The sequence below is a fragment of the Meleagris gallopavo genome, chromosome 12, assembly GCF_000146605.3.
Source record: "Meleagris gallopavo isolate NT-WF06-2002-E0010 breed Aviagen turkey brand Nicholas breeding stock chromosome 12, Turkey_5.1, whole genome shotgun sequence".
In the NCBI taxonomy this organism is placed as follows: Eukaryota; Metazoa; Chordata; class Aves; order Galliformes; family Phasianidae; genus Meleagris; species Meleagris gallopavo.
This window is the reverse complement of record NC_015022.2, coordinates 17,752,155-17,766,525: the sequence shown is the minus strand read 5'-3', so window position 1 is coordinate 17,766,525 and position 14,371 is coordinate 17,752,155. Positions and strand designations below refer to the sequence as shown.

General features: G+C 41.0%; 2 protein-coding genes across 5 annotated transcripts in view; one reads left to right on the top strand and one right to left on the bottom strand.

The window, feature by feature from the left end:
* The window catches only part of SNAPC5 (small nuclear RNA activating complex polypeptide 5), a 3,097-nt gene extending 509 nt beyond the window's left edge, over nt 1–2,588 (top strand). The window contains exons 2-3 of the mRNA XM_010717659.3: nt 7–152; nt 466–2,588. Of these exons, the coding sequence (XP_010715961.1) occupies nt 7–152; nt 466–573 (254 nt within the window). The 3' untranslated portion in view covers nt 574–2,588. The remainder of the gene's footprint in view (nt 1–6; nt 153–465) is intronic.
* Nucleotides 2,589–2,713: 125 nt separating this feature from the next.
* Nucleotides 2,714–14,371, bottom strand: part of MAP2K1 (mitogen-activated protein kinase kinase 1) — a 32,335-nt gene continuing 20,677 nt past the window's right edge. For all 4 annotated transcript variants that reach the window (XM_019619588.1, XM_010717593.1, XM_010717592.1 and 1 more), the window contains exons 6-11: nt 8,680–8,804; nt 6,500–6,707; nt 5,812–5,876; nt 5,444–5,505; nt 4,565–4,610; nt 2,714–3,631 (exon numbers count right to left, since the gene is read on the bottom strand). In XM_019619588.1, coding sequence (XP_019475133.1) covers nt 3,518–3,631; nt 4,565–4,610; nt 5,444–5,505; nt 5,812–5,876; nt 6,500–6,707; nt 8,680–8,804 — 620 coding nt within the window. In that variant the 3' untranslated portion in view covers nt 2,714–3,517. The remainder of the gene's footprint in view (nt 3,632–4,564; nt 4,611–5,443; nt 5,506–5,811; nt 5,877–6,499; nt 6,708–8,679; nt 8,805–14,371) is intronic.

Here is a 14,371-nt window from a genome sequence, read left to right as displayed (position 1 = left end):
CGGAAGCGCTTCGTTCTGCGTGGCCGCCCCGCGGTGACCGCGAGTCCTTCGCGTCCCTTCGTGCGCAGGTGGAGGAGCTCGCGCTGCAGTCCATGATCCGGTCCCGGGAGGAGGACCTGGCCGCCGCCCCGGGCGTGGAGGACCCGCAGCAGGTGAGGCGCAGCGCGAACGGGAGCGGCCCTTCGGCTCCCCCGTCCCTGCGGGTTTGGGAATGGCCGCTTGCGTCCGAAGCTCATAAATGTAAGGCAGCGTTTTAGCCGGGAGGCGGTCGGGGTGTGGGTACGGTCTGAGCCTTCAGCTGAGCTCCTGAAATTGTTCCGGCGATGCCCATCGCTTCCCTGGGCTCTTGGGGCCGACAGCTGCAGTGCCGGCTGTGCGGCCGGTGGCGGCTCCCAGCTCAGCCCTGTGAGCTCAGCGCTGCTCCTGGCGCTGACAGCCCTCAGTTGCACTCTCTTATCGTGACAGATCCTCGGGCAGATGGACGACGAGGCTGCTATCAATCAAACCGAATTACAGCTGAGTATTCGAGATTATGAAGAGGAGATGGAAGAGGAGGAGGAATCGGATTCTTGAGAGAGAAAAGAGTCAAAGATGGTTTTTAATACAGACTCAGGAATTTCTTTTCGTTCTTGCCAGCAGATGTTCGTGTTGTGCTGTGTGACACGCCAGACTCCTGGAGTCGCAGGTTACCTTTGAGGACACAAATGTCCCAGGCTTGGCAGATCGTGAATTAGATGTTAAAAGAATGAGAACTTGCTGCACCAGTATGTAGCATAATCCGTTTTGCAAACCTAATGTGTAGCTTACTACGTCTTTATACAAGGTAAAAGTCATTAAGTCAGACTAATTTAACACAGTGAAAGCAATAATTTGTCCGTTCTTATTTGCTGTTGCTGAAAAAAACAAAACCAGGCCGCAGAGGCTGGTTGTGAACCAATGATTATATCATAACCTCGTTTGCTTAAACTGGAAGTTTAAAGGTAGGCAGTGAGAAGAGATGTGTCCAGGGTTGTCTCCAGGCTTTCTGCTGCAGTGCTCTCAGTTACACGGACAACTCGACATCCGTGTCCTGTAAGTGTGACCCAGAGGAGCTGTAGCTGTTCTCTCAGCAGGGGAAGCAGACATTGCACTGCTGCCCTGATACTGAGTGCAGTAGCAAGGGAGCTCTTGTCCCTACAGGTGCTGTTTTTAAGTACTGTCAGGCTGATGTAACAGCCGCATTTTTCTTACTTGCTCATTCAGCATGGCAGCCAATTGGCCTTTTATTCTTCCACAAACTGTATGGTAAGAATTAGTCCATATTAGTTGTAATAAGGAACTAATATTTTTAGTTTATTTCTTTTTCTCATACAGTGAATTTGTAGTTCAATGCCACTCTGCCCTCCACTTTAAAGTTATGTATAAGGAGTATGAGAAATTAAAATTTACTTGGAAAGTGATGCAAAGTCCCTTCCACGGTGTTTTTAATGGTATGCTGACAAGCTCATACTGCTGCTATAGGTACACTGTGTGTTCTTCTTCCTTGTGGAATGTAGACACCAAGTGGAGCAGCTGGTTATTTGATCAAGTCTTAAAGACTTGCTTTGAGGGATCCTAAATTAAACTCTGTTAAGCTGATGAAAAGCAGACGAATAAAAATAATATCCTTACCACTTAATAAGACAGTTTGATAAAGAAAATAGCCACAGCAATCCAGGTTTTAGCAAAGCCAGCTAAAGGTGCTATTGCTGTCTCTGGCATTAACAGCTCAGAAAAAATAAAATCAACCATTATCTGGAGTTTGCAGGGAAAGAACTTAAAGCATCCGGTATCCTGGGTGTCATCATAGCAGTTGATTCAACCTCCACCACCTTCTTGCCACTGTTCAAAGAGAGATTATTTGGCTCTTATTTGGCTTGTAGCTATAGGAACAGAACTTTAGAACGTAATTCCAGTTTCATCCTATACTAATTGTTTTTCTGACAAGCCTGGCTATCTTAGTGAAAGAGCTTAGAAAGTGAATTCAAAATACTTGGCAAAGCCTTCATGAGGCTTGCAGGAGAAAAATAAAAAGCCTGAGCAAGAAATGTTATGGCTTGGAGTGTCAAATGGTTCTTTGGAGGCATATGGAGAGTTAGTTTGTAAGCATGGCAGTAGCCAATCCCTCTTCTTGCACATTGCAGTTCCCAGCACGTTTGTGGCACTTGCAGCCCCATTTCAGCCCAGGAACATCTGCTTCCTGCTGCACCTCTGCAGAGCCCCTCTGGAGCTGTTGGTCTGGGGTTTCACCTCTAGAGACAAATTTTGACCTTTGAAAATACGTTATGTGGCTCCAGCAGGTTACCAAGTAGTTTTCATGCCTATGCTGCATCTTCTTTCTCCCTGCTGTCTTTTCTGAACCAGGCCCTTTGAAATTAAGTCCAGCAAACTCTTTTCCATGTTGCATTACAGCACTGTTGCTGCTGTCCAACTACATGTAACTGTACTTGCAGTGTTCAAATTACTGCTGCACGTGGCACAATGTAGTAAAATCAGCTTTCCTTCTAAAAAGTTGTTGTCCACACACTGCATATTTCCTCTAACAACTAGTAAAAAGTACTGTTGTAGTTCTTCAGTGTGATAGTTTGTCTATTTCACATACATGACAAAGATAATGAAGTGCACATACTATGGCACTGATTAAGATGAAGGTCGTGGTGGAGTTTTCCTTTGGGTTTAAAAGAAAAGCTTCAAATTACTTGATAATATATTTATTAAGAGAATCCACTGCTAAACATCTGAGAGAATAAAACAATAGAGGATCTTCATACACTTTAGACACCAAACACAGCTGTCATGAATCTTAAGGTTAAAAGAAAGCAAATTGCCCAGATCTTTGTCATGGTTCTGTAGGGGACTTTGAGAGCTAACCTTTAAAAATCAATCGGAAAGACAGACATCACTAAATCCAAGTATGATGACACATTTTAAAAATAAATATAGAAATATGAACAAGTCTACAAGTAGAATATTGCTCTGTCCACTCCAAGGAATGCAGAGCTCTTGCCTTCTTTACCTGGAAAGAGTGATCTCTAACAACAGCAAAATTGGAACCATTAGGCCTAACTTCCAAGATACAGTTTGGCAGCAGCAAAAGCATGCTCAACAGATACAGTTTTGGAGCATCCCTAACCCTTTTTTTGCATGGGAGATTAGGTAAGCATGACTGAAGTACCAACGGTTCACCAAGAGTCTTGATAAAGTTCAAACAATCCAGGGGTAAATTCCCCCAGTGATATTTTCATTAAGAAAGAATATCCATGATCACTTAAAATCAGCAAGCACTGTAACTTAAACATCTTACATTTTGGTCAGCAAACAAATGTAACCCAATACAATACCGATTAGTTGATGACAAAATTTAAAACAATTTGGCACATGCTATAAAGACATTCTTCCTTAAGAGGTGAAATACATGTTTGAACAGGTACAAGCTTAGGAAATAGGACCAAAGTAGCGCTGTTAACAGATGTACGGGACAGGATTTGCTCCTCCACGTTCAGACTCCAGCAGCATGCGTGGGTGTGCTTGGTTGGTTAAGGCCTATGGTTGAGCAAAGCCATCCTGCAAAATCCACCTCCTCTGCTTCAGATCTCTTAATGAAAGCATGAATCTTTGTAGAGGAAAACAAAAGTTACTCAAACACTCAGCAAGGCAGCAGGATGAAGTAAAGAATCATTTTGAATGAGCTACAATCAGTCTGATTTACTTTCTGTATTCATGTGGCTTGCCAAATTTTGTAGCAAGCTTAAGGCGACCAGTAGAGCTCTTCTGCAGGATTACTGACATAATCAGCATATGAAGGGTCCATACTGCAAAGTATTCCAGAGGAATACTGCCTACCCAGTGCTTATGAAGGGTACTTACACCACAGTACACAATAAGAATGTGACTCAGCCACTTGAGATAACACACTCTGGAAAATGTCTGCTTTCATACACAAGAGATTTTTGTAACAGAAAGAATTTGATTGTATTTTGCAGCCTTACTTACTATACAGCAGTATTAGGGCACAGAGACATTTATTTTCTGCAGTCCAACTTAAGCCCTAGCATTAAACTTGAAGCCATGAGAAGATCCAGTGAAAGTGAAAGTCATTTCATGTAGAAAAAATGCAAGATTTGCTTTTATCTAGTAGTTTCACAGATTTTGCAGTACCAAGCTGATGAAAGAAGAGAAGCAAGCTTCTTTCCCAGAAGCTGCTAAAACTGCATTTAAGTAGTCCATAAGGTTAGAAGAATTAGTTCAGCTGTCCTCTTATATATTTCACAACTGGCTAATAAACCAAAGTAAAAGCTATTTTGCTACTCAACCAAATGGCAGACTGCAAAATCTCAACGGGGCTCCTGTTTTAAGGGTGTGTAAAAGCCTGAGGCTCGAGATCTCTGGATAAGAGAAGCACTCCCTCCCCCCAGAACTGTTTGAGCTGTGTTAGGAGGCACGAAGCACATTCTAGGCTGTAGGCTCTGACCCTCAGCTCAGCTCATTTGAGGAACCCAACCTGTATGGAAGAGTGTTCCATTTCAAGTTAAGAACTTTCACTTACCATCAGCTGCTTCAAATCGGCTCTCTCAGCAGGATTTTTAATTAAACTACGAAAACAAAGCATTACACAGGTTACACTCAAAAGAAAGATCAAGTTAGATTGTGTTGGTATACTGTTTTTGTTCTGGGAAGACACCTCTCTAGACAAAAGCATGAGTTTTTTTGTAAGCAATTGCCTCTGTAGATTTCACAGGTATAATTTTAGGTATGAAATCCTGAGTCATACAGCATTGTTCAGTGGGGGCAGAAGTGAGAGTACAGAGTCAGGCTGTAGAGATCAAATTTGCATTTAAATTCAACAGTATCACACACTATCCTTCAGGTCTCTTTTACCCAAGTCTTTTCCAGCTCAGTATCTAGCAGCTGTTCCTTTGTGTCACTGTTCCTTCTGGTAGAAATAGCTAATAACAGAACTAGCTGCTTTTGTTTGTTTTTTTCTTCTTTCTTTAAGAAAAAAAACTTACTCATCTTGAATAAACTACTTTCCTTAAAACTGATCATGTTGGTCCAGTACTTGGAAAAGTAAAGAGGTAAGAAAATGAATACTGTGATAATGATTCAATGAACCATTAGGGAGGGAAAAAAGTATTTGGAGCATGCAAGACTTCTGCATCACACGGAATGCTCACTGCAGAATGCTCTGCACATTACTCATAAAAGTATGGATCCTCTTACAGAAGAGTTTTGCATGATCAGTCTTTTTAAGTACTGTGGTGTTTTCAGTGCTGAGGAAGAACTAATTTCGAATTGCCACAGAAGCAGAGATCATATCTTAAAGAGTGGAACATCTCCTAGCTTTGGTGTTCTCTTTGAATGCATATGTTGTCAAGCTGGTGCCTATAAAATGAGCTTTAGGCTCACTAGCAGAGAAAATACTTACCATTTGTTAACAAAATCTTGAAATTCAGAACCAAAAACACCATTGGGCAGTTTTGGAGGTGGCTGAAAACAAATTAATAGAAGAGTCCCATCAATTAAATCAGAACAAATGATGCTGTACAACCTACCCAGAGTCTACAAGCTAAGTCCAGCATCTGAGTAAAGCTGCCCTGATGCTACCTATGCCTTCTTCCCAGAGTTGAACTTTGAAGCAAGTATCAGGCAGACTCGCAGACTTCAGTTTTCAGGCTGACAGCCCAAACAAGGACATGTCTCATACTGCAGTAATAAAGATCAGAACCTGACTTACCATAACATTACCTCCAAATTCAGAAGTTTACAATTAAATTAGTGCAGGTAGTTGATTACCTCATTGACGATGTAATCCAGAAGTTCAAAGATTGCCATCGGGGGTCTGCTGTCTGGTCCATAGGCTAAGAAGAAATAAGGTAGGTAGGAAAACACAGCGTCACTCTCAAGAGGTAGGGCTGTTTTCAGAAGCATATGCTTCATTCCTGCATGGCAGAGTTTCTGGGCACCAGTAAATTCACAGGGAGAAAGTGGAATAGTAAAAGAGTAATACTTTCATTCCAGGAGAGATCATTACTGTCAAGTCTAATCCCAATCATTAACTTCACTGAGAATCTTCCTGTTGTACTTGGATATTATTGCACCTTCGGAGATGAACCATACCAACAGAATGCATCTTCATGGCATTCAGAAATGGTTATTAGCATAAGGACATCTGGTCCTTGATTTTCAAGCTCCAATACCTTCTAATAGTCACTGAAGCAGATGCCCTATCCAACCTTGTCTGTTCCATTTTTATTTACTTAAAGTATAAAGCCACATTATGCAGATCAATACTAAATAAGCAAGAATCTAAGCTTACAGCAAAGCATATCAGAAAAGAATCTGATTTTAAATCTTAACATTAGTTTTGTAACTCTTTTGGACACTGCAGAAATGCCTCAGTGGTACTTGGTCTACTCGGTATGGCTCACACTGGCTTGATTCATAGTTAACTGCTTTATTTGCCTCTCACATTGGAACTTACAGCTCAGTGGTCGACCAGGTGTTCTTTGCCTGGGTGAGGTCTCTGTGACTGGAGAATCTCCTTCTACCGGGCAGCCAAACATCAACTCGAGCTCCTTAGAGTCAGGAGGAGGAATGGGGTATCTGCCAATGGCCATCTCTACCAGAGACAGCCCCATACTCCATATATCCGACTGCACTGAATAATGAGTTCCCTGCAGCCTTTCCGGCTACCAGGAAAAAAAAAAAAAAAAGAAAATGTAAAGTACTGTAACAAAGAAATTTAAAGTTGCATTCCATGATAGCCTGAATAAAGCAGGTGATGAAATCCCCATACATTACTGTCACACATTCCAATGAGCGACAAAGCTTCCTATTCCAGAAATCTCATCCACAGTTCCAGAATTCCTACAAACTTTGTATTATCCTACAAATAAATGAGACTTTTACAAGTGATGCTATCACAATGCTGTTTTACATCCTTAACACGACATCTAAATGCTGCAACTATGAATAGTGATGGGATAACTAAAGAACATGGAAACAAAACTAGTAGGGGCAACTAAGCATTCACCTAGCTTCTCTGAAACAGATTTTATGTTTTGGGAAAGAGAGGGAAGATACATTTATGTATGGGTGCAAAAGTGACGTGGTGCTCTAGCAGTAACCCTGTGGTCTGTCATTCTTGTCAGCTGATATCAGTCACATAGGTCCCTGGAGAAGAAGTGTATTTATGCAAGAGCTACTGCATGTACAGGCATGCTTCAGTTCTAGATCCAAATTCAAACAGTTTCTAAATAAACTGTTGAGCTTTGCAATCTATTGATGTTTCTGTTACACTTCACTGCCACATCAGCTCGTTAGAAGCCATTTCGATAAACCACATGATTTCTCAGCTGTGGTTAAAGATGCCCCAAAAGGAAAATATACAAATGTTCACTGAATGTAAGTGTAAAGAAGCCTGCACAATATATATTATCTAAAATCTAGAAAATGTATTCAAGTTAGGCACTGTTGATTGCACACACCTTCATGTAAGAGAAGGTGATGTTCTTTTGCATGTAACAACTCTCCAGCTGTCATTTTAAGTAGTATGCTAAGGGAGATACTGCAGGAGAAGGTACTTCAGACAATATTAAAAGAATAAAAATCACAGTCATGGCTTGGACTGAGACATAAAGCAAAGCTGAATCTCAGTCTCTTAGAAACAAGAAATTAAAAAAAAAACAAAACAAAACTTGAAGGTAGGCAGCACTCTGCCCTTGTTCTTTCTACCAGAAGAAAAAAGGAAAGCCAGTAGCATGCCAAAAGCCTCAAAGAGATGATTTTTTTTTTTTAAATGCTGTTAGCAACAGCCCCTAAGTGTGTGTGGGAACATAAGCCACAGTTATTTCAAGTATGTTACCCATACTAAATGGCAAAAAAGAGAAGACTGGCTTTGATGTAAAAATGCAGGTCCCATGCTGAGCAGAAGCAGCATTATTATACTTTTTGTCCTTTAAGTTCAAGCCCACAGAGTTTCAATTCTACAGCAGGAATTCCAAATGCTCTGATTTGATGAGTAATTGGTTGCATACTGAACAGGTAAGTATATTAGAAAAGGAGACCTTTCATTTCCATTAGCAATGACCTTCACATAATGCAGAGTTCCCTTGAAGAGCAAGTTTCAAGGTACTCCTTGTGAACAGGAATAAAGAGCACACTGCAATAAGTCACAAAGCAGCTGCCATGGCCTTGCCCACAGCAGCCACTCCCATGCTTTTCCTTGCTACCAGAGCCACACTGAGTCCTCAGGAGCAGACACAACAGACCCACTAATGAGGGAGCAGCGTGCCTCCCTAAGTGACTGCAGTAGAAAGCTGGAGTGGAAAGCGTGGGAATTAAATAAGGAGAACAAGACATAAATACTGTCTTTTGTAAACTGTAACCGCAAATTGCATTAACCAAGTGGATTCTGCAATGTAGATGCAATTACAGTCTTCTGTAGTGTTTTGAAAATATCCCACATGTTCAGCTTCTTTTGCCACAGTTCTCTCCCCCACCTTCAGTGTGATAGCATACTGGAATAGTCCTGGAATGCAGGAAGTGAAACAAACCATGAAAGCAATAGAAATAACCACAACAGCTGGTTTTGTCTTTGATTAGTCGTGATAACTCTACCATATTGCCCAGTGAGCTCAAAGCTATCAAATCTGTACTTACAGACATGTAGGAGCGCGTGCCGACAAATGAGTTTGCCATAGAATCTATCAGTTGTCCACTGACACCAAAATCACAAAGCTTGATCTCACCTCTAGAGTTTACCAAAATGTTAGATGGTTTAACATCTGGGGAAAAAATAAAATAAAGGATGGTTTATTTTATAATAGACAAAAATGTGGAATTTGACAATGAAAGCCACGCAGGAGGTAAGAATTCCCACACATCTAACTACACCATAAGTCCTGCCCCTTCTTCAGTATTCCCAGAGAAGAGAGCAGGTTCCCCACACAGGCCCAACTCATGAGCTCTCTTTAGATAGACATAAGTGAAAATAAACTTCTTAAAATGCATGTGCAAAAAGACTGTTAGTTTTAGATTTGGATTTCACCCTCTTTCATGGCTTTCAAATATTAAGTTTGTGCCTCCTTGCAATGGCAGACATCTGAGGTATGCTGCCATGCCAGCTTAACCACTCTTCAGTAGTGTTCTTCAGTCCACAAATAATCAAGAAGCCCTACACATTAATTTCACAAAGGTCAATGAACTTTGGCAGCCATGCCACCATCCCCAGCCTAATCTGTGTGCACATAAGCTGAAGATATCCCATAGCAAACCTTTTTTTTTTTTTTTTAACCTAATCACCCTATTATTGAAGTGCTGCCCTTAAAATACTTAGAGACTGTTCACCTGTGACAGAACTCCCTTATGGCTTTAAATTCATCACCACCCAAATGGAAAGCTTAATGAGGGTCAATGGTAACTAAGCAACTATTAACAGCTTTAGGATTTCTTTAATAGGTGTAAGAAGTTCTGTTTGGGTTTTTTCCCCCCTATAATTGGTCTTTACCAGTGCATCATCACTAGCTAACATGTAATGCTACAAGTTAATCATCATGAAGTAGTTTTGGAAGAAGTTATTCCATTCATGGTATTAGAGTTTTACTTCTTTGATTTCTGGATCTGCTTTTGAATAGCAGCCCATAGTCATAGCCTATTTTTCATTTGTTTTTTTTTTGTTTGTTTGTTTTTACTTTTAGGCACAAATTTCATGTCACTTATTTTGACTGCAGAACTGATCTTAGTTTGATGTCAATGAGGTATCACAGGAAAGATTACACTGATGTGACTCCTCATCACTGGAAGATGATCCCCATGCAGGAGGAGATCCCTCACTGAACAAGATCCCTCAAGATCGAAAATGAAGACCAAGCTGTATTTTAGTTGTTTCTCCCTGAGGAAACCCAGAACTTCAACACATGGCTACGTTTACTTGCTTTTAGAAATTGGAACTGCACTTCTTGGTTCCTGACATCACCTTTCTAAAAACAGGAAACTGATGCTGTCAGCACACTGAGTACACAAGTTCTTCTCCAGCTTGTCCACTTCACTTGGAACGAGCATCAGCTCATAGAAAATCCCCACATGATATCACTGATAAACTACTCCTGTTAATACAAAGGAAATCACATCCATGCACAGCTTCCTTCTCCTGTAAGGAAAGAAAATCCCAGCTGCTTTTGCTTTTCCCAGCTACATGGGAGTCTTCAGCTGATGTTCTGTGTAAAAACAAAGTAGAAAGTGGTGTCTGCAAAATAAACCAGAAGCACTGCAGAGCCTGGACAAATTCTAGAGGCTGTATTTGTTGTGGGGCAACACATCCATGCATTTCTGTTACTTCAGTTCAGTACAGACAAATCCCCAATTACCTCTACAGCTCATGAATATTTCATGTTCGTAACTAAAGGGCAAAAAAATAACATTAGCATTCCACTGCCAATGAACCAGATGACATTCTCCTTACAAAAAAAAAAAAAAAATAATAATCACATTCTAGATACCATCTGGTCTTATGAAGATTTAACTTTTACAGGTAGCATTTTGCTAGCTTATATTTAATTACACACCACAGCTTCCTTACAATAGCACAGCACGTCATGACTGCTCACTGGCATTGTATACAAAGTCTGCCCTACCCTGAGCATTTTCATTTCTCTCAAGGCCTCCAGTGTGATCAGAATGTGATGTTAAGAATGCTGCTGTCTTTCCAGTCCTCTAAATGCAGCCTGCAGTGCTATTTTAACTCCAGAGTGTCTGAGCACTTAAGCAGTTTCTCTGGAAACCAAAAAGATTTGTAATGCCAAACGAAACAGGAATGCCAAGGTATGCTTCAAAAATGTGTGCTCTATCATGCAAGAAAAGGAAAAATCTAGAAAGAAAGAGCAGGTTTGCTACAGAAGCAAAGTACATAGTTTTAAAAGAAAATGAAAGGACCTCTCACACAGCTCTGTGGTCTATTTAGCAGGCTGTGCAGTTCTGGAGATGCTCTTAAGGCAGTCCAGACAGGTGGGTATGGGACGCTCAGCATTAACTAGCTCCCTCCCTCTTCAAAAGAGAATTTCTGGGATTTATAGGCTGTCATGGAACATCGACAAGGTGTGCCTCCTCTGCCTCAGCCCTGCTCAGCCTCACAGGAGCAGAAGCTAGTTCAGGATGAAAGAGTGAAGGCACTGGACATTACTGTAACAACTCTTTTTGTAGGGAAGGTGAGTAGCCAGGCACTCAAGAATGTCTTGGAGCACATTATGGGCATCTTACAACCAGCCAAACATTTAAAAGAAAGTACATGCCTGTTGCCACAGGCTCTCAGCTGTACAACTATCCTCTGAACACTCAGAGAAGCACAGCCCAGACCTCCAAGACAGGAGGGGCATCATACATGTCACAATTGAAAATGACCTTAGCTGCTTCATCCCTTTTCAATCCCCAGCACACACATAACCAGGAGCCTTCTGAGAACTTTCCCACATGACGATTCCTGTTTTAAGTAATTTCTCAGGGCAGAATCTTTTGAGAATGACCTAGGAAATAGCACACTAGAACAGACTGTTAACAGCAATCCCTCTGTGTTGTACCTCCTGCCCTGCAGCTGTAGGCTGCAACCAGAGCTCAGAAACCTCACAGAGCACTTCTGTGCAAGAGGAGACTTTCCAGACATTATTATAACTCAGACTGTACTTAAAAAGAGTTGAACTTTGATTAATTTATAGTATTCCTATTTATTCAGAGACAAAAAACAGCAAAAAGTTTGTGCGTACTAAAAACTTGTTAAAACACTTGGCAATTAGAGACAAGACATTCATTTCCTTCTCATTCGCTGCCTTCCGGTGCTAACCACAGAAGTAAACCAGAGCACAGAAGTAGCACCTCTATACAAGTCACTGTTACAAGTATCTTTATTCAACAGAATAGGAGCTGCTGTGAGACAACACCTACCATGGTCATGCTCCTTGCCCCTTCCTTTTCTGTGCCTGCTTTGTATCCCACCGTTTGTCTTTTGAGAGTCTGGCAATTTCTACCTTGTCTTTTCAGGGAACCCAAACAAAGCACGGTAGTCCAGATGAGCCAGCAGTCTATAAAAAGACTATTTTCCATTCCCTCCTTAATAACCCCTAATGACTTCTTCCTTGAGCTGTCTGTAATGACACGTGAATGCTTTGCCTCAGAAGTCACAGCTAGGTCAGGCCACATCTGTGCATGTGAGCACACTAAACTGAGCCTCATGATGAGCAGCAACCACATCCCATTTTAGGGGATCCTTTATGATTGTCACAACTACTTGATCAATCCAAGAAAATGCATCACTGACAAGTTCTGCAGATTTATTTTATTCCTTCTTTTCAGCTCAGTATTATTTGTCTAGAAGTCTCTTGCATTCAGAATGCAGGGCATTATTTCCTGCAGATAATTACAGAGAAGCTGTTAACATCTTGCCATAAGACCCTTACCATCATGGACAGGGGTGCACTTCATGATATCATAGCAATCCTACATTCATGGGTGAAACCAAAGAACCAGAAAAAAAGCAGGATACCTACAAGGTTCCAAGGATGCACAAAAACTCCCCCAGACCTTATTTTCCAGTCTTGCACACTATCACTGAGAACTGCACACTGATCTGCTGGCTATGTAACAGCTGCTTTGGTTTAGAACAGCTCTCACCCACACCACCTTTTTTGTATGCTTACATTTTACATCTTACCACTAAGAGACACTTCATAGCATCATCTACCTCTGCTCCATACTCTTTCACCTGGTCATTCCAAACTGTTGCTGATACTATGGTGCCAAATGCATCCATGGACTGAATTGCTCCTTGGAAATGAGTGACCACAGACCTTGCTCTCTTGAGACTTCAGAAGGGGTTTTTTTGCTCTTCTTTCACACACTAGTGTTTAGTGTTATAAATCATCTATTTATAAGTCTCCTGCTCTCATCACAACACAAAACCAAAATCCTTGTTAAACCAGGCATGCATGTCAAGTGTTGGTCACAACAAGTCAGTGCAGGACCAGTAATCAGAGTGCACACTACAGAAGGTAGAGAAAGTGGAACAAGTCTCCAATGATTACAGCTATGCCTCCAAAATAGCGCTGACTCAGTTACACCAAAAGAAGTGTGCTTTTGGTAGTACTATTTATTTCAGCTGGGATTCAAGAATGAAGCAGTCTGGAAAAACATAACTATCAAAGAGAGCTGCACGTGCACTAGAAGGGTTTTCCCAGGTCAATGTACTGCTATTACCGTGCTGCAGACCTGGCCTCAGTTTGGCTTGGCAAGATAGCCCCCTGAACCCAAAGCTGTGTGATTCCAAGAGTTCTTAAAGAATAAACTCATTAAAAAGCCTAAGAATGTAAAATGGAGATGTAAGAACTTGTAAGAGACACGTGGCTTTGCAACTACTATCAGAAGTCTCTAGGAGTCTCCAGTCTCCTTTCTCCAGCAGAGAGCTATATTTGATTGCTTTAAAAAACTAACAGGGATGGATAATAAGCAATCTACTTCACGTAGAAGGTGATCGTACAACAGATTGCATAAATCAGACTTGGCCAGCAATTAGCAAACATACTCAGACACATTAATGTCTGATGAAGATATTTTTACAGTCTCAAGATTGGTCTCATATGGTACGAGACTCAGCAAACAGCTGGCATGTTGTACACATACTGCACAATCACTGCATGAGTGCTGCCAGTCAAAGCAAGATATGAAATGCTCCACTTCCACTCTTCAATACACACGTCAGGAACGAGGGAATTTATTATCTTATCATATGAAGTGTCATTTTTCTTTCATGGAACATGCCACAGATTAATGGAAGAGCTAGGTTTCTAAAAGGGCAACTATAAGCTGAAAATAAGGTAGGGCATTTATTTTACAATCAAGTAACCTGGCAGCACAGAAATGACAATTTGATGTAACTACAGAAAAAAAAATGTTTTTACAAGTCTGTACATATAGAAGTTACTATCCTGTAAGACAAATGCTTATAAGTGGTATGCAGGACAGCTGGTAGAAATACCAACTTTTACAAGTTAGTACATAAAATATGGTTGAACAACTCAGGTCCTTTAATATGTTCCTATCTGGCTTGCAAAGCAAGTATCCCTGCCTCAAGTTGGATTCCCAGCTCTCAGACAACTCCCAACTACACAAGCAACCCTGGCTGCAAGTAGTTTCAACCAGAGATAAATTCTGTGTGTGCTATAATATAAGCATAAATAAACTCAGATAAAGTAAAGATAGTAGAAGCTGAAGACAGATGACAGCTGTAGTAAGAAATGTTAAGTTTGCTTTACACTGCTAAAAAAAAAACAAAAAAAAACAAAAAAAAAACAAAAAAAAAACAAAAAAA